General features: G+C 44.5%; 1 protein-coding gene and 1 non-coding gene across 3 annotated transcripts; both read left to right on the top strand.

Moving 5' to 3' along the window:
- The first annotated feature begins 9,498 nt into the window (after nt 1-9,498).
- On the top strand, nt 9,499-18,567 carry RPL5 (ribosomal protein L5). 2 transcript variants are annotated; one of them, XM_048859847.2, is made up of 8 exons: nt 9,499-9,632; nt 10,876-10,945; nt 11,042-11,157; nt 12,503-12,637; nt 13,098-13,300; nt 14,366-14,543; nt 17,534-17,622; nt 18,406-18,567. In XM_048859847.2, the coding sequence occupies exons 1-8, from the start codon at nt 9,630-9,632 to the stop codon at nt 18,503-18,505; spliced, it is 894 nt and encodes a 297-aa protein (XP_048715804.1). In that variant the 5' UTR covers nt 9,499-9,629; the 3' UTR covers nt 18,506-18,567. The 2 variants fall into 2 exon arrangements, with proteins under 2 accessions (XP_048715804.1, XP_048715803.1); XM_048859846.1 differs by lacking the exon at nt 9,499-9,632 and having other exon boundaries at nt 10,843-10,945.
- LOC125642030 (small nucleolar RNA SNORD21) lies at nt 14,040-14,135 on the top strand. Its single transcript, XR_007358238.1, has one exon. It is a non-coding gene; the product is annotated as a small nucleolar RNA SNORD21 (small nucleolar RNA).
- Nucleotides 18,568-19,068: the final 501 nt, after the last annotated feature.

Here is a 19,068-nt window from a genome sequence, read left to right as displayed (position 1 = left end):
GTCAAGAAAAACTGTAATATATGCAGTTGTGGAGGTATTTGAGGAGAAACCATAGGGAACTGAGTTAGGTCCTTCATATTTAATAATATTTAGCCCTTTTATAGTACTTTTTGTCAGTAGATCTGAAAGCACTTTACAAAAGAAGCAAGTATCTTTTTCCCCCCATTTTACAGATGGGGAAACTGAGGAACCTAGTGGTGCAGTGACTTGCCCAAGATCATCCAACAAGCCGGTGGCAGAGCCAGGAAGAGAAGGCAATACACTTGAGTCTTATTCCAGTGCCCTATCCACTGTATCATACCCTAAGATTTAAAATCTGCATTAATGTTCTCGAAGATGGAATAAACAGTACATGAACTACATTCTCAGAGGCTCCTTGTGACAGAGTGCTGGTTACAAAACCCTGAGCAAGACCTCTGTCACACCAGCTCCAATCAGGAAAGGGGAATTGGAGCTGGCTGAGTAAGCCCAAACCTAACTGGCAAATGGGGAACAGCTGCCGGCCTCATCAGCCAGGGGCTACATAAAGGCTGACAGGAAGGAAGCTGGGGGAGGAAAGGGAAGAGCCTGGGAGTTAGAGGCCACTTGCCATTGCTGGCTGCAAGCCTGATGCTGTTTGTACCCACAAGGTGGTGGGAACTTGTATTGTAAATAAAGAGCATGGGTGATTCTGCCAAAGCAGAGGTCTCTGGCTGGTTTTTGGGTGCAGAAGTGGTGAAGATAGAGGGGACCCACTCGTGCCTTGTTACACTCCTATATTAGGGACCGTTGCAAACACTGGCAAGAGACCTAGAGAGTTTAGCAATATTGGTGATTAATTCCTAGTATAAAATCTTTCAGAGGACATACATAGTACACATACCAACTAGGAGGGACATAATCAAGCATTCTCATCCACCACTTTCAATTGCATTATTTTTATCTTCTCTCAATACTGTCCTAATTTATAGGGGACTACCTGTTCCACTATAGTTAAGGCTGAGGAGCCCTTTCCATTCAAAGGACAACTCTTTTAAGTACTCTGAAGTCTGCATGATTACTTGGATTGCATTGAAATTTGGTGTGCCTCAGGGAGGAGCAGGTTAGGTTTAGTGATTCAAATTTGGGATCATTTGATAGAGGGGTGCCCAAGAGAGAGCCCCTCAAAAAGCCCCACTTATGATTGACAGATTCTATCAATATATGTGGAGTTTTTGTACCCATGTTGGTCTCAGGATATTATAGAGACAAGCTGGGTGAGGTAATATCTTTTGTTGGACCAACTTCTGTTGGTGAGAGAGACAAGCTTTTGAGTTTACACAGAATTTAAACAGACCTGAAGAAGAGCTCCGTGTAAACTCGAAAGCTTGTCTCTCTCACCAACAGAAATTGGTCCAAGAAATGATTCTATAAATGTTTTTTACACACAACAGGGGATCAAACCATAGCTTGGTTGAGCCCCAAAGGGTCTCCATCAGTTGACATTTACCCCACAATATTGAATGTTAACCTACCAACAGTTAAGATGTACACATGGGCTCAAGCCTAATGCTCACATGCCAAATGGATTACATGGTACATGTTTTGACAGATTTCCCAAGAGGGCTAGTAGTCTGCCAATTTTCACATTACCTGTGTGGCTCAAGGGGAGTTGTTATGGCCATTGAATATGTGCAACACCCAGGCATTGTAAATTCTGCCACCCCTGGCCAAAATCTGAAAGTGAAATGTAGGTGTGTTGCTACCCTCTGTCAAAGAGGGTGGGGGTGTTGTTTTGGGGAAATGTAATCTGAGTACAGCAGAAAATTCAGAGGGCACTCAAACTATTTTAAAAAAGAAAATAAATTACTAATGTTTGCTGGGAGGGAAGGGGGATCAGAGGGCAGAGGAGTTGGGGAGAATATGGGGACAGCAGTTTGGGGCTGTAGTGAGAGGAGGGGGACTACGAAGAGAGAGATAAATGGGGATGGATGGTAGGGGAGAGAGGTTGGGGGCACAGGTCGGGGAAGGGAGGATTGGGGAAGTGGGAGGGGACAGGTGGGACACTGGTGACACTGGCACTGGTAGGACACTGAGGCATGGGTGACATGGGTGGCAGAGCAAATGGGGAGATTAGGAGCAGGGAATACCTGTCAGATCTACATTTCCTCTGTTGTGTGTGTGCCAGGATCGAGGGGAGCCCTACCCCTCTGGGGTGTCTAAGCCCCTCTCTCTACCCACTGTGAGCCAGCATGTTAGGAAGTCTGAGCTCCACTCCCTGCGCCCCATGTGATCTGACTTCTGGGGAAGCTCTGATCCTCTGGGTGGGGAGTGGAGAACATGCATGTTGGGAGCGGCATCAAGAACACCTTGCTGAGACTGGGTCAGGAGCTGAAACCAGGCATGCTTGATGCATATCACAGGCTCTCATACATTGGCAGTGGGGAGGAGGAATGAGAACACGGACTGAGACAAATAAAGCAGTTCCCCTGTCTCAGAGCTATTGTTTCAGGCTGCATTCATCTCCTTAGGATATTCTGAGACTATGACATTGAGATGAATTGGCTACCTCACACATCTCTGAGCCTCTTATGCAGCAGATGGATGTATAGAGCCCCTTCCTTCCATCCTCTCTCTATCCCACCTAAAAAATCCCCGTTTCAGGATTATTGTTTGTGGATTTGGCTATAACAAAGCAGTTGCTGATGACTAATTTCTCACTTACAGTATTATATCAGCACATCAGCTCTGCTATGATTAAAACTGGCAAGCCCTTCATATTTAAAAAATGACATTTCTAAGTGCTCTAAAATCTTTATGCTTAGCCAAATTGAGTTGAAATTTGGTGTGCTTCAGCGGGTAGGGTTAGTGCTCCAAATGTGAGGTCAGTTGAGCTGCACTAGCTATAGGCAATACAGGCAACTGCCTAGCGTGACAGATTTGGCCCAGTTGCCCTTTTGTCATGGTGCAGGGGCATCCAGGCCAAATCTGAGTGATGTTGTGACCCCATGGGCCAGTTTGCAACACCATTCCCTTAAATTTGGTCCAGTTGCCCCTCCATCATGATGGAGGGATGGCTGGGCCAAATTTGAGTGGGATGGGGTGCCACACTGAAGGGTTGTCAAGGATGGCAGATTGCCTTGACCAGCTTCTGATTTGAGAAAGGGATTTCCCTGAAAAAACCACCAGCATTTCATAAAGTCAGCACATTCTACCAACATTTTTTGCACACTCTTGGAGCTCAAACCGTGACTTTGATCGTCCCTCGCTCAGTTACCACTAACATTTAACCTAGTGGATGCATGGCACCCACCCTTTGGCAAAGCAATATTGAACTTGTTGTTAAAGAAAAAGTTAGGTTCTCTAGATTAGCCTATGGGACTCAGGAGCCCTGGGTTCTATTTCTAGCTCTGCCACTGGCCTACTGGGTGACTATGGGGGAATCCCTTTCCTCTTGGTGCCTCTGTTTCCCCATGTGTAAAATGGGGATGATGACACTGACCTCCTTGGTCAAGTGCTTTGAGATCTACTGATGAAAAGTGATATATAATAGCTAGGTATTAGTATTGTTTGTCTACACTTGAAATGCTACAGCAGCCACTGTAAAGCTTCCATGTAGACCCTACTTATGCTGATGGGCGAGGTTCTCCCATTGGCATAGATAATCCGCCTCCCGAAGAGGCGGTAGATAGGTCGATGGAAGAATTGTTCTGTCGACCTAGCGCTGTCTACACCAAGGGTTAGGTTGGTTTAGCTATGTCACTCAGGGGTGTGGAATTTTCACACCCCTGAGCAATGTAGCTATGTCAGTGTAAGTTCACAGTCTAGCTTGGCTCTTAGCCACAATAGCATCTCAGCTGCAAACCTATATAATAACTCCTACTGCCTACATGACCACTGATTCCTACAACAAATATTTATCTTTCTGTTAAAAAATAAGAAATGGACCAAAACCTTCATTAATACATAACTAAGTAAAAGTTAAGGTATTTCAGACTTAAACTTCTGACAACCCTGAAATACAGAGTTACGGTACATGCAAACACAACCTTAACTCTGTCCTCTTTGAGCGATGAGCCAATACACCCATAATTTACATTCACAATCTGTCTCTGCAGATAGTGCACATCACTCAAGGAATAGGGTACATGATAACTGTAGCACAGAGTCCAATGCCTTCTCTTTCCTAAGACAAAACTTGTCTTTAAATGATTTACCTAGCCCAGTTCTACATTCAATGAGCCCCACAAACAACCCCACCCTTAATACGTTTTACAACCCCTTCACCTCTTTTTCGACCCACTCACTCTCACCCACAGTATTCAACCTAACACTATACTTTCACTTACCGAGCTTTAAACCCACAAACTATGTCCCATAACCCATATCCCCCATCAATGATGGCAATCCCCATGGCAAGAAGACCCCTGTGCTCCACCATTGAAAAAACTACAGTACTCAGCACTGAAATGAAGCATAACTCAAGGATGCACCTCTTCCACCTAGGGTGACCAGATAGCAAGTGTGAAAAATTGGGATGGGGGTTGGGGGTAATAGGCTCCTGTATAAGAAAAAGGCCCAAATATTGGAACTGTCCCTATAAAATTGGGACATCTGCTCACCCTACTTCCCACACATACAGCAGGGCGGGGGTGGGGGGGAGGAGGAAGGGAAGGTGATGGTCAGATCAACCAAGTGGGGCTGGGGGCCACCTAACACAGTGAACACAGCTGCAGTGCAGACAGATAATTGCCACTGGCTATTGCCTCCTCAAGAGTGGCAGACTTAAGGCTGCGTTGACATGTACCTTAAGTCTGTATTTCCTGATTTTCAGAAGTTTAAAATACCTCAACTCTTCACTTGTGGTTCTGGAAGGGGGCAAGGTACCACAAAACAAACTTAACGCTGCCTTAAGGATGGTTTTGTCAGTGACTATTACTGTACGTATGAGGGGGTAGCCATGTTAGTCTGTATCCACAAAAACAACAAGGAGTCCGGTGGCACCTTAGAGACTAACAGATTTATTTGAGCATAAACCTTGGTGGGTAAAAACTCACTTCAGATGCATGGAGTGAAAGTTACAGATGCAGACATAAATATACTGACACATGAAGAGAAGGGAGTTTCCTCACAAGTGGAGAACCAGTGTTGACAGGGCCAATTCGATCAGGGTGGATGTAGTCCACTCCCAACAATAGATGAGGAGGTGTCAATTCACCAGCAACTACACACCACACCACACAAACACTAACCCAGGAACCAATCCCTGTAGCAAACCTCGTTGCCTACTCTGTCCCCATATCTACTCTAGTGACACCATCACAGGACCCAACCACATCAGCCACACCATCAGAGGCTCATTCACCTGCATGTCTACTAATGTTATATATGCCATCATGTGCCAGCAATGCCCCTCTGCCATGCACATTGACCAAACCGGATAGTCCCTACGTAAAAGAATAAATGGACACAAATCGGACATCAGGAATGGCAACACACAAAAGACAGCGGGAGAACACTTCAATCTTCCCAGACATTCTATAACAGATTTGAAAGTAGCCATACTTGAACAAAAAAACGTCAGAAACAGACTTAAAAGAGAAACAGCAGAACTAAAATTCATTTGCAAATTTACCACCATTAATTTGGGCTTGAATAGGGACTGGGAGTGGCTGGCTCATTACAGAAGCAGCTTTGCCTCTCCTGGAATTGACACCTCCTCATCTGTTGTTGGGAGTGGACTACATCCACCCTGATCAAATTGGCCCTGTCAACACTGGGTTCTCCACTTGTGAGGTAACTCCCTTCTCTTCATGTGTCAGTATATTTATGTCTGCATCTGTAATTTTCACTCCGTGCATCTGAAGAAGTGAGGTTTTTACCCACGAAAGCTTATGCTCAAATAAATCTGTTAGTCTTTAAGGTGCCACCGGACTCCTTGTTGTTTTTACTGTAGGTAATCAAGCATTCCAGTGGCTGCAAAGAAGATGCACAATTGTGAGGGAAGGGTGCCTTCGCTCTTAAAAAAAGAACCACTGTGGACAGAAAGTAAATTTCAAGCGGAAGACAAAGCTTAAGTGATCCAGGAGGAGGGGAGTGGGATTCCTGGGGAGGGCTGCATTGGGACATTCCAGGAGCAAGGGAATCCCGCTGGGTGGGAGAGTTCTGGGGAAGCTTGGGTTATGGCGAGGGAGCCTGGAGAAGCTCTGGGAGGGGTGAGATGAAAGCGTGGGGAGCCAGGGGATCCCTGTGTGTGTCCTTCGGTGTCTGGGGAAGACGGGAGCCTGAGGACCTCTGAGTGGATTAACGAATAGATGCGGATGTGTGGGAGCCGAGGGGGGTTCGATGGGGAACCCGGAGCTCTGCAGGAAAGTCTAGAGAGACAAGCTAAGCAAGGTTTCAGAGTAGCAGCCATGTTAGTCTGTATCCGCAAAAAGAAGAGGAGTACTTGTGGCACCTTAGAGACTAACGAATTTATTTGAGCATAAGCTTTCGTTAGCTACAGCTCACTTCATCGAATGCATGTAGTGGGAAATACAGTGGGGAGATTTTATATACACAGAGAACATGAAACAATGGGCGTTACCATACACACTGTAACAAGAGTGATCAGGTAAGGTGAGCTATTACCAGCAGGAGAGCGATGGGGGGGTGCTTTTGTAGAGATAATCAAGGTGGGCCATTTCCAGCAGTTGACAAGAATGTGTGAGGAACCGTAGGGGGGGAAATAAACATGGGGAAATAGTTTTACTTTGTGTAATGACACATCCACTCCCAGTCTTTATTCAAGCCTAAGTTAATTTAAGCTACTTACAACACACACTTTGCTTCTCTACAAAAGAAAAAGGACACTAAACTATCTAAACTACTACATGCCACAAGGGGCCACAACAGTGATTCCCTTAATCCACCCAGCAATATTGTTAATCTATCCAACTATACTCTCAGCCCAGCAGAAGAATCTGTCCTATCTCTGTGGCCTCTCCTTCTGCCCCTCCACCCCCACGAACATGATACAGTTCTGTGGTGACCTAGAATCCTATTTTCGACGTCTCCAACTCAAGGAATATTTCCAACACACCTACGAACAACATGCTAACCCACAGAGACCTTCCTACCAACGCTACAAAAAGAAGGATTCTGGGTGGACTCCTCCTGAAGGTCGAAACAACAGACTGGACTTCTACATAGAGTGCTTCCACCGATGTGCACGGGCTGAAACAGTGGAAAAGCAGCATCACTTGCCCCATAACTTCAGCCGTGCAGAACACAATGCCATCCACAGCCTCAGAAACAACTCTGACATCATAATCAAAAAGGCTGACAAAGGAGGTGCTGTCGTCATCATGAATAGGTCAGAATATGAACAAGAGGCTGCTAGGCAGCTCTCCAACACCACTTTCTACAAGCCATTACCCTCTGATCCCACTGAGGGTTACCAAAAGAAACTACACCATCTGCTCAAGAAACTCCCTGAAAAAGCACAGGAACGAATCCGTACAGACACACCCCTAGATCCCCGACCAGGGGTATTCTATCTGCTACCCAAGATCCATAAACCTGAAAATCCTAGAGGCCCCATCATCTCAGGCATTCGCACCCTGACAGCAGGATTGTCTGGCTATATAGACTCCCTCCTCAGGCCCTACACTACCAGCACTCCCAGAGACACCACTGACTTCCTGAGGAAACTACAATCCATCGGTGATCTTCCTGAAAACACCATCCTAGCCCCTATGGATGTAGAAGCCCTCTACACCAACATTCCACACAAAGACGGACTACAAGCCGTCAGGAACAGTATCCCCGACAATGTCATGGCAAACCTGGTGGCTGAACTTTGTGACTTTGTCCTCACCCACAACTATTTCACATTTGGGAACAACGTATACCTTCAAATCAGCAGCACTGCTATGGGTACCCGCATGGCCCCACAGTATGCCAACATTTTTATGGCTGACTTAGAACAACGCTTCCTCAGCTCTCGTCCCCTAATGCCCCTACTCTACTTGTGCTACATTGATGACATCTTCATCATCTGGACCCATGGAAAAGAAGCCCTTGAGGAATTCCACCGTGATTTCAACAATTTCCATCCTACCCTCAACCTCAGCCTGGACCAGTCCACACAAGAGATCCACTTCCTGGACACTACGGTGCTAATAAGCGATGGTCACATAAACACCACCCTATACCGGAAACCTACTGACTGCTATGCTTACCTACATGCCTCCGGCTTTCATCCAGACCACACCACATGATCCATTGTCTACAGCCAAGCTCTAAGATACAACCGCATTTGCTCCAACCCCTCAGACAGAGACAAACACCTACAAGATCTCTATCAGCCGTTCTTACAACTACAATACGCACCTGTTGAAGTGAAAAAACAGATTGACAGAGCCAGAAGAATACCCAGAAGTCACCTACAACAGGACAAGCCCAACAAAGAAAATAACAGAAGGCCACTAAGCCATCACTTTCAGCCCCCAACTAAAACCTCTCCAACACATCATCAAGGATCTACAACCTATCCTGAAGGATGATCCATCACTCTCACAGATCTTGGGAGACAGGCCAGTCCTTGCTTACAGACAGCCCCTCAGCCTGAAGCAAATACTCACCAGCAACCACACACCAAAAACACTAACCCAGGAACCTATCCTTGCAACAAAGCCCGTTGCCAACTGTGTCCACATATCTATTCATGGGACACCATCATAAGGCCTAATCACATCAGCCACACTATCAGAGGCTCGTTCACCTGCACATCTACCAATGTGATATATGTCATCATGTGCCAGCAATGCCCCTCTGCCATGTACCCTGGTCAAACTGGACAGTCTCTATGTAAAAGAATAAATGGACACAAATCAGATGTCAAGAATTATAACATTAAAAAACCAGTCAGAGAACACTTCAATCTCTCTGGTCACTCGATTACAGACCTAAAAGTGGCAATTCTTCAACAAAAAAACTTCAAAAACAGACTCTGAGGAGAGACTGCTGAATTGGAATTAATTTGCAAACTGGACACCATTAACTTAGGCTTGAATAAAGACTGGGAGTGGACGGGTCATTACACAAAGTAAAACTATTTCCCCATGTTTATCCCCCACCTCCCCACCCCCCACTGTTCCTCACACATTCTTGTCAACTGCTGGAAATGGCCCACCTTGATTATCACTACAAAAGGTTCCCCCCCTGCTGGTAATAGCTCACCTTACCTGATCACTCTGGTTACAGCGTGTATGGTAACGCCCATTGTTTCATGTTCTCTGTGTATATCAATCTCCCCCCTGTATTTTCCACTGCATGCATCCCACGAAGTGAGCTGTAGCTCAGGAAAGCTTATGCTCAAATAAAGTTGTTCAGCTAAGCAAGGCCATTGGCAAGTGGGGCGCGGCCATTCCCGGGAGCCGGAACCTTCCTCGGCACTCACGGCTCCGGCGTGCGGTTTCTCTGTTTCCCAGGAGGGGGCGCCAACTTCCGTTCGCGCCCCTGGAGTGCACGGCGGCCCTCTCTCGCGGCGGCGACTCCCTCCGCCTCGTCGGCCAGGCTAGGTGCTGCGGCTGCGCAGTGGGCACGGCCTTTTCCCCCAGTGCTACGGGCTGTGGACGTTGCGCGGAGCGGCCCCCGGCCTAAGCCGAGACGGGACAGAACCTGGCGCAATGGTCAGTACCGCGCACCAGGGGCCCAGCACGGGTAGGGGGGATACGGGCTGGTGCCCCCGCGGCCGCTGCAGCCTCCAGCGCCGTCCCCGCCGGCCCGATGGACTCTGATTGGGGAGGCGCCCGGGCCCGGCTGCAGCAGCTTCCAGCGTGGCCTAATGGCCGCCCCCGCCGCCCGGGCCCGCTGCTGCCGGGGCAGGGCCGGCGGCTCCCCGGGGACAGTAGCCGCTGGCACGGGCCTCGCACAGCGCCTCAGCTGCTGGCTCCTCAGGCCCGTGCCTGCCCCCCTCAGACCCGCTTCGGTTCCTTGTCATCGCCCCTTCTCCGCCCGCGCCGGTCTCCGGGCTATAGGGAGCGGCGGGCGGGGTGTCTCCGCCATGCGTCTCCGAGTGCGGCCGGCGCTGTGCGGTGGAGAGCGCCGGGCCATGTCTGCGGGGCTCCGCATGGCAGCCGGAGACGCGCATGCATGGCCCTGGCCTAGCGTATGGCCAGGCTGTGCTCGGCGCTGCCTCTAGCTGCGAGTGAGACGGAGGGGTGGGGGGAGGAGCAGGTCACGGGGTGTTTCTGGTTTATATCAGCTGGGGTGGGAGGGGAAGCAAAGCACTTGCTTTTCGGTCTCTCTGGGTTGTTGTGAAAATGCCCTGTGCCCTCTCTAGCAACTGGCTGTTGGCGTCAAATTTGGCAGCGCCTGTTTCATACCAGTAGTCTTTTCCCCTCGTTGCCACAGGTGGGCTTTGATGCAAATGTGCCAGCTTAGTGTGGTCAGTGATAAGTAGTGGAGAGTGGTTGGAAGTTTTCTTATCATGTTGACATTAAAGCTGCTAATTGTCTTTTTGACACTATTATCTGGCTCAAAAGGTTACAGAGCATGTTTGATTGTGAAAGTAATTATGATTACATGGTAATTGATTAAATTCGTTTATTTGGGTAACATACTTTTAAGAAGCATCTAATTAATGAATATGTATACATCTAATGAGCCTCTGCTGTATTTCTCTACATAAATCCACATGAAATAAGACAATAAGATGTGCCTTAAGTTAGAATTTGAAGGTTGCTTTCCTCTTTTCCCTTGGGATAACTTCTGATTTTTTTAATGTGTTTAGTCTAAGAAAACACTGTATATTCTAGCTTTTCAACCCCTCCTCCCGCCCCACAGACACTTTTTAATTCAGGATAGCCATCACTAGACTTCTTGGTGTTGTGATAATTATGTCCAGTTGTAATTATGTTTTCTTTGTTCAAGGGGTTTGTGAAAGTTGTCAAGAATAAGGCCTACTTCAAGAGGTACCAAGTGAAATTCAGGAGAAGGAGAGGTACAGTTAATTTTTCCATAGCTCAAAGTAAACTATATTGATGTATGTCCTTGTTGTTTGTTTCTCATGTCCATACTAAAACTATTGTCTTTTCAGAGGGAAAGACTGATTATTATGCCCGTAAGCGTTTGGTGATTCAAGATAAAAACAAGTATAACACCCCTAAATACAGGATGATAGTACGCATTACCAACAGAGATATTATCTGCCAGGTAAGGATTTCTTTGCTTACTTGGCTATACCAAAGCACTGTCTTTTTTATCTTTACACTAAGAAGGGAAAAAAGCAACTCTGCGTTCTAAGGCCTGGTCTAACCACAGTTTTTGTAGTGGTATAGCAATGTGTGTTAGGAGTGTGATTTTTTTCATTCTAGATAAAGCATTGCAGTTATATCATGGATGCAGTTATACAGGTATAAATGTGCTTATTCCCAGATGGGGAATAAGCTCTCATGGTACAAATACAATTGAACTCATGTAACTGCATCGACACTCAGAGGCAGTTCAAACCCTCACCGCTGAATCAGAAATGAAGAGGTTTTCTTAATTTTGAGTGCTAGTTTTTCAGTTCAGAATGAGGTGCACTGTGAGCTATCCCCATCTTCCATAGGCAGAAAGAAGCAAGACTGACCATGTGGTTTTGACAGCTAGATTCTACTCCTTCACTGTTGTGGGGTCTCCTCACCCCCAAAGATTCTGTTGGCTCCAGAAGCAAATGTGCTTTTAACAGCTTGTCCATAAAATCCTGAATCATAGGATTTTAGTTGGGGATTGGTCCTGCCTTGAGCAGGGGGTTGGACTAAATGACCTCCTGAGGTCCCTTCCAACCCTGATATTCTGTGACACCTTTTGAATTCTGTGTGAATAGACTTTCCTTGTCTGTGCAAAAGGACACTTTAAACTTGGAAACTTCATATAGGTTGTTTTTATAGTCCTTAATGAAGACTATATCACAGTCCAAGTTTGTAGAAACCAGGACAACAGATAACTGCAATAAAAAAGTAGACTGTCTACAAATGCTGCCCATACCCCTTAGTCCTCTTCAAGTTTTTAAAAACACTTTCCTTCCTCTTGCTGTCTGAAAGTACCACACAACTAGAGGAAATATCTGAATGCAGATGAACGGTGAAGTTGACTAGATGTAATTGCTGTCAAATACACAAAGGTGAAACTAAGAAAATAACTGTTGTTGTCATCTTAACTATTGTAATGGTAGGGGGCGAGGCTCAGATAGAAGTGCCTGTTTCTATTTGTCAGTTTAGCTCTGATGCAACAGAAAAAGCAGTATTGAGGCTGCATTATCTCACAGCTGTACTTCAACTCTACTTTTTTTTAAATTTTTTAAATTTTGTGGTTTATTTTCAAACCTTTCATCATCATGTTTTAAATGAGGAAAGATGAAGAATTTAGATCTAAACTTGTGTATTCCAAACCTGCATGTGGAGGTCTTGCAGTACTCCCATTGACTTTAGTAGGATTTCCACATGCAGACGGGAGGCAGGTTGAGCCCACAATATTATAACCAGTGTAAGAACACTAACGTTTATTTTGTTGTCAGATTGCATATGCCAGGATCGAAGGCGATATGATAGTCTGTGCTGCCTACTCTCATGAGCTGCCAAAGTATGGTGTGAAAGTGGGTTTGACCAATTATGCTGCAGCCTATTGTACGGGCCTGCTGCTGGCTCGCAGGGTATGTACCCACTCAACTTATATCTAAATGTCAAAGGGCTTACTTCAGTAGATGGGCAGAAAATAAAGGAGTCTGTCTTACAAAACAGAGGGTTCCACTTATGTATGTACCACTGAATTATTTGGAATTGTGTTCTAAATATTTATTTTAAAAAACCCTGAATTTGTAGATTGATTTGTTTGCCCCAATGTGGCTGTCTGATAAACATGGGTGGGCTAAAGTATGCACAGATTTATTTAGTGGTTGCTGTTAAAACCTTCTGAAGATGAGATTAGTATGCACTATTACTGAGAGAGCACCAGTGTAGAATACCTGGGTACTGCCACAAATACAGAACCAAGTTTTATTACGATTGTCTTGCAACATGAAAACACTTCCTTTTGGCTCTTAAATCAAAGAACCTAAATGTGGAGAGAACTCTGGAGGAAGACATACTTACACTGTACTGTTCCTGTTACAGCTTTTGAACAAATTTGGCCTTGATAAGATTTATGAAGGCCAAGTTGAAGTAACTGGTGATGAATATAATGTGGAAAGTGTGGATGGACAGCCTGGTGCTTTTACATGCTACCTGGATGCAGGTCTTGCCAGAACTACCACTGGAAACAAAGTCTTCGGTGCGCTAAAGGGCGCAGTGGATGGTGGCCTGTCCATCCCTCATAGGTAACTTAATCTCAGATAAATTGGTCAAAAGGGAGACTTCACATCTTTGTATGCATTGTAGTGATATTTTAACTTCACCTTAGGTTAGTTCAATTCAGTGTGGAGTGACCCTGTTAATGTGGTAACTAGGTTTAATCCAAGTTGTATTTACTTGTTTCAGTAGATGTTATTGACATTCCTTCAAAGGACTTTTGAAGTTAAGGGAGAAAGATTAATGCTTATTTAGAGGTTACTAAAATACAGCAATATAATTACCTTCTACTTTGAGTATCTAGTGACTGCAATTAAACAGAATAAACACTTCCTACTGTTCATAGTGCCATAGAAACAATTTGTAGTAATGTGTAATTCTTTTTAAATCTGTCTTAACTCCTATTGTTGGACTTTTTATTTTGAGAAACTATGTACACCAGGTTCAAAATGATCATTGGCCTTAGGCCCTCTATACAACTATTAGTGGAAACTTGGGCCAGAATCTAAAATCTGTCTACAGTGGTGGCACACGTTTCTGTGTAGAAGTCCTGGCAACCTCTGCTTTAAGCTAAAATCAGTGAACGATCATGACTCATGGTTGTCATCTGCATTACCTAATTCTGATGTTTATTGATTGCTTCTATGAATGCAGGTGTGAAAAATAGTCTGCAAACAGTCGCTGGGATAAGTTAATGGAAAAGGGGAAAGTTCAGTGTTGCTGCTTTTCTTTAGGCTGTCAGCCTTCTGTCTGCTCTTTAACTCGGCTGCTATATGATGATACCCCAGTGACTGAACAGTCTGTAGTTGGTCCTCGGTCTGTGTATGACGTATGTCATTGTTTCAAGACGGGACTGATGGCAGCTGAGGATGTCAAGTTGATTTCTTAACTTTGCTTAGAGAAAGCATAATCTGTCAGCTGGTTTAAATTCTTTTTCGTTGGTCACGCTTTCCAGCTACCTGTCAAGGAGCTATATTGTATCAGTCACTTGAGACTTGTAGAATGCAGTCTCTGAATCTTAAAGAACTTCTTAAACCAACGTGGATTAGGTGATGTAAGATTCTAACCACTAACCTATAACTCGTGTTTCATAGTACCAAACGTTTCCCTGGTTATGACTCGGAAAGCAAAGAATTCAATGCAGAGGTTCATCGCACACACATCATGGGTCAGAATGTTGCAGGTTACATGCGTTACCTGATGGAGGAGGATGAAGATGCTTACAAAAAACAGTTCTCCCAGTATATAAAGAACAATGTAACACCTGACATGGTAAGACATTGTTTGTCTGTAAATTAATTGCATATTAGTAGTGGCACTAAAAGATAATGTCTTGTTTAAAACTTATGCTAGTAATGCAAATACTTTGTAAAATAATAAAGTGGGCCATATAGATAGCATGTTATCAGACCAGAGTGGTACTTCCAATGCCAGGCCTCTGCAAACCTAGCGATATGATTCTTAAAAGTTGGACACGTTCCCTGAACCAACAGCTGGTAATGAAGGCCAAATATATGACCTCTCTTGTCATACTACATGCTTCATCCACCAAAAAGATGCTAAAGGTGTGACCTGCTATCAAAAAGCTTAACAGCTTGTTAAATGTGTTGCTTGACAAATATCAGACCAAGGAACTATCTACTCCTTTCCATGACACTGTTCTACCAGAATAATTTGTTACCCTTCCTCCAACTAACTCTTCATTGCCAATGGTTTCTTGCCTGTCCTACTGTTACGTTTTTTACTTGTTTCCCTGTCACTCCTGATTCTCTGAGAACCTTCTGTTTGTATCACTTGAAAAAGCTGATTAAACAGCAGTACAATGTGAGAACACTATATATAGCCCCTTGTTAATTTTTAGGTATTATTTTGGTTTCTTGTAAATCATTTTGTCTTAACGTCTTGTCTTAAAATAACTCCAACTAAATTTTAGTGTACTAAATATTTAAGAAATTCCATGAAAATTACAGTGAAACTTTGGCATTTATAATCTTAACTTCTATATTCTCTGAAGCAGTTTATGCAGTTTATATTGCCATGAATTCTGTAGTCAAGTCTTCTTCTTACAGTAAGAACTCTTTCTTATTGCCCATACACTAGATAGGCTAAAGAGCTGTAAGCTTTCAAAATCCTTTCAGGGCTGACCAACGGACAAATTTTTACTGAAATAACTTTGGCTGTGTCTACATATCTGGACCTGTGCCGCTGTACGGTCCCCTGTATGGCCACTCTGTGCTGGCAGGAGAGAGTTCTTCTGCTGGTATAATTAAACCACCCCCAACGAGGGTGGTAGCTGTGCCAGTGGGAGACGCTTTCCCGCCAACATAGCAATGTCCACACTGGCACTAATCTGCATTAAAGACTACTAATGGTACGCTTCCATGTGTGCAGTTGCCAGGAATATACTGCAGTCATGAAGGGAGGGGAAATGTCTCTGAGATGTGGTTTAGATGCATTCCATGTTTAAAGAGAACCTCTATATTAGACAAGAAAACTTACCTAAACCAGTCAGAATTGTTCCTTAGTAGTGGCTTAGTCTAGTGCATAGAGCACTTTATGGGAAGTTGTGGCCCTGGGTTCTGTTCCTGCCTGTACCACTGGTATGCTGTGTGGTCTTGAGCAAATCACTACTGTTCTGTGCCTCAGTTAGCCCATCTATAAAATAGGGATAAAGATGTTAACCTCCTTTTTAAAGCACTTTGAAATCTGCCACTGAAAAGTGCTATTTAAGAACTAGGAATTTGTATTTCCAAATTTGCTAAGGTCGAGGTTCTCTGTTTAGAGATGGGCTTTAGTGCAGCTATTGTCTGTTTCCCTTATCTCCCACAACTAAGTGATTTCTGATGGGATCACCCCACACCTAACTGATAAATTCATCAGTTGCATGGCTTAAGAATTAGGGACCCAGACTCTGCCATTCTCTCACCCTTGCATTAAAAATAAAATTTCTATCTTTATTGAGCCACAGCTGTACAAAACACTACCACTATTGTGAAAAAGTGCATGTTTTTTAGTTCAGATTACTTCATTCACACATGGCCATTGTTGTAAATCACTAGCTTGAACCAAAACCTGACTAAATGTTCCCTCAGACACGTACAGTCTTTTGGAGAAACTGGAATGACTTGAGTTTTCCTCCTTTGCCTGGGGCATACTAAACATTCCGGTTTCATTTAGAGAACTTCCTGAGCTAGTTCTTAATTTAGGTTGAGGAAGGAGACATTTTGCAAAAGCGATGCACATAGCATGGATAGACTTCAGAGAAAGGGTGATCTAGCGTTTAGGATGCGTGTCCTGGGTTTCATGAAACTCTGGTGCAAATCTCTGTTCCGCTATAGACTTCTTGTGACCTTGGCCAACTAACTTAGTCTCTCTTTGCCTCTATTCGCTGCCTGCCACAGGTTTTGTGAGCTTGTGAGGTGCTCATACTATGCTATAGTAACTGGTGGGACCATCTAAGCACCATAGATAGAGACCAATGAGACTCTTCCCTGTAAAGAGAAGGTTTCTTGGGATTCCAAAGCTAACCATGCTCTTAGCTGAAGGATGACTTTTTTTTGTGGTAAAGTCCTATCTCCAGCGCACAAGACTGCACTTCTGGTTAAAGGGTGGCATTTGATGTCAGCAGCATTTCTAGAACTTAAGATAGGTTGCAGAAGAAAGTTTCTAGTGTGAAATCTGTAGTGCATGTCTGTGCACAATTCCTGTGGGTGTTGCAGGCTTATTGTCTTTCTAAGGCACTCCTTTGAACTGAATCTTAGGCTTTGTCTACATTGGCACTTTTGTTGCTCAGGGATGTGAAAAATGACTCCCGAATGACAAGTTTTAGCAACGAAAAGTGCCGGGGTGGGCAGCACTTCGTCAGTGGGAGCCACATTCCGGCGACGAAGCTGCTGCCCCTTGTTAGATGTGGTTTTTATTTGTCAGGGGAGAACAAAGAGCGATCACACAGCGCACCTTACAACATTGCTGTGCTGCTGTAAGGTACGCAGTGTAGACATAGCCTTGCTCTGTCTTAAGTTACTTCTAAGTTACTCTTTCTGGGAAGAAGACTTAGCACCTTAGGAGGCTGTGTTCTGTTCCCAGTCTGGTTTAGCCCTCTCTGTAGGACTGTTACAGATGTTGAGAGATCACATTTGATGTCAGTCAGTATTCCTTCTCTACTCACTGGTATGTTCTTGGCAGTGGGATAGCTCCCAACTTGTATGCATTGAGTGAAGTTCTAACATTCATGACTATGGACTACATTGTATTTCTTGCAGATGGAGGAAATGTATAAAAAAGCCCATGCTGGTATACGGGAGAATCCAGTCCATGAAAAGAAACCCAAGAGAGAAGTCAAAAAGAAGAGGTAAAATTTTTTCCTTCTTTGAGTTAGATATGCCTGTTACAAAGCAAATTTCTGGAGCTGTGGCATTAATGTTAATTAATTCCTCCAGTCCCTGTTTAGTGTTAAAACTAACTGGATGTTTCAGAAATGATCTAGGACAGGGGTTCTCAAACTTCTTTGCACCATGACCACCTTCTGACAACAAAGTTACTACATGACCCTGGGGGAGGGCTGGAGCCTGAGCCCTGCTGCCCTGAGTGGGGGGAGTGGGGGCTGGAGCATGAGCCCTGCCACCCTGGGTGGGGGGAAGAGGTGGCCACTGCCCAAGCCCCATTGCCCTGGGTGGGGGTGGAGCTCAGACTTCAGCTTCAGCCCTGGGTCCCAGCAAGTCTAAGGCTGGCCCTGGTGACCCCATTAGGGATCCTGACCCACAGTTTGAGAACCGCTGATCTAGGAACATAACTGGTATACTGCATCAGACTGGTGGTCCATCTAGGCTAGTCACCTGTTGGACAGTGCTGCCGCCACACACCTTAGAATTATTTCCCTTGGTTGTAAACTGGATACTATAGTGAAAAACATGGTGCACTTCCATAATGTGACCAAACCTTGTTGTGATATACCAACTAATCCATTGCCTCAACCACTGAAAGAGTGCTATAGAAAGTACTCTCTGAAACACTATTTCCTAGGCATAATAATATAAATCTCACACTCATTCCTTATGGTCATGTAAGTTCTGGTGTTCTGGCACTTAGATTTACTATTACTGCCATGTGTATTTATATCGTGTTTGCATTGCAGATGGAACCGTCCTAAGTTGTCCCTTGCCCAGAAGAAAGATCGTGTTGCTCAGAAGAAGGCTAGCTTCCTTCGGGCCCAGGAACGTACAGCTGATAGCTAAGATATCTTCCACAATTTTCTATGAAGACTTTGATGAGTACAATAAACTTATTGAACCAGCAACTGTGTAGCATTGGCTTATTGACATTTGATCTAAAGATGCTTTATCTAAATGAAAGTCCAAACTGTCTGAAAAAGAGGCTTACAAAATATTCTACAGCATTAGAACCATGATGACTGTCTTCAAGGTAACTTAGTATGTCTAAGGATCCAACTTACTGTATTTCACAGATCACTGGATAATGTTGTAAAGTTTCATTTTGTCACCTATTGACTTCCTCACCCTGTGAATTTTTGGCACTGGCTCTATTTCTCAGTACACTACCTTTGTCTAGTTCTACTGGAGTTTTAGCTTTATGCATTGGAAATGGAAAGTAAGATGAGATTTTTTTAAATACAGTTTGCTAACAAGTCATAGGCGTTGGTGAGTCTAGATAACAGCCAAAAGAAAATTAGTGTTAATTAAATGGGTTTATGTATGTACATGATTATCCATTCCTCCTAACTAAGAATGTATACAAGAGACACTGATTGCCACTATTAACTGCACACATATGGCTGCGC

The sequence above is a fragment of the Caretta caretta genome, chromosome 8, assembly GCF_965140235.1.
Source record: "Caretta caretta isolate rCarCar2 chromosome 8, rCarCar1.hap1, whole genome shotgun sequence".
Taxonomy (NCBI): Eukaryota; Metazoa; Chordata; order Testudines; family Cheloniidae; genus Caretta; species Caretta caretta.
The sequence above is the reverse complement of the archived record's forward strand: the minus strand, read 5'-3'. Positions and strand labels throughout refer to the sequence as shown.

Coding starts and splice junctions, on each gene's coding strand:
- RPL5 (XM_048859846.1), top strand. CDS start 10,858: ATGTTTTCTTTGTTCAAGGGGTTTGTGAAAGTTGTCAAGAATAAGGCC. Junction 10,946..11,041: donor GAAATTCAGGAGAAGGAGAG/GTACAGTTAATT, acceptor TTGTCTTTTCAG/AGGGAAAGACTGATTATTAT. Junction 17,623..18,405: donor AGAGAAGTCAAAAAGAAGAG/GTAAAATTTTTT, acceptor TTTGCATTGCAG/ATGGAACCGTCCTAAGTTGT.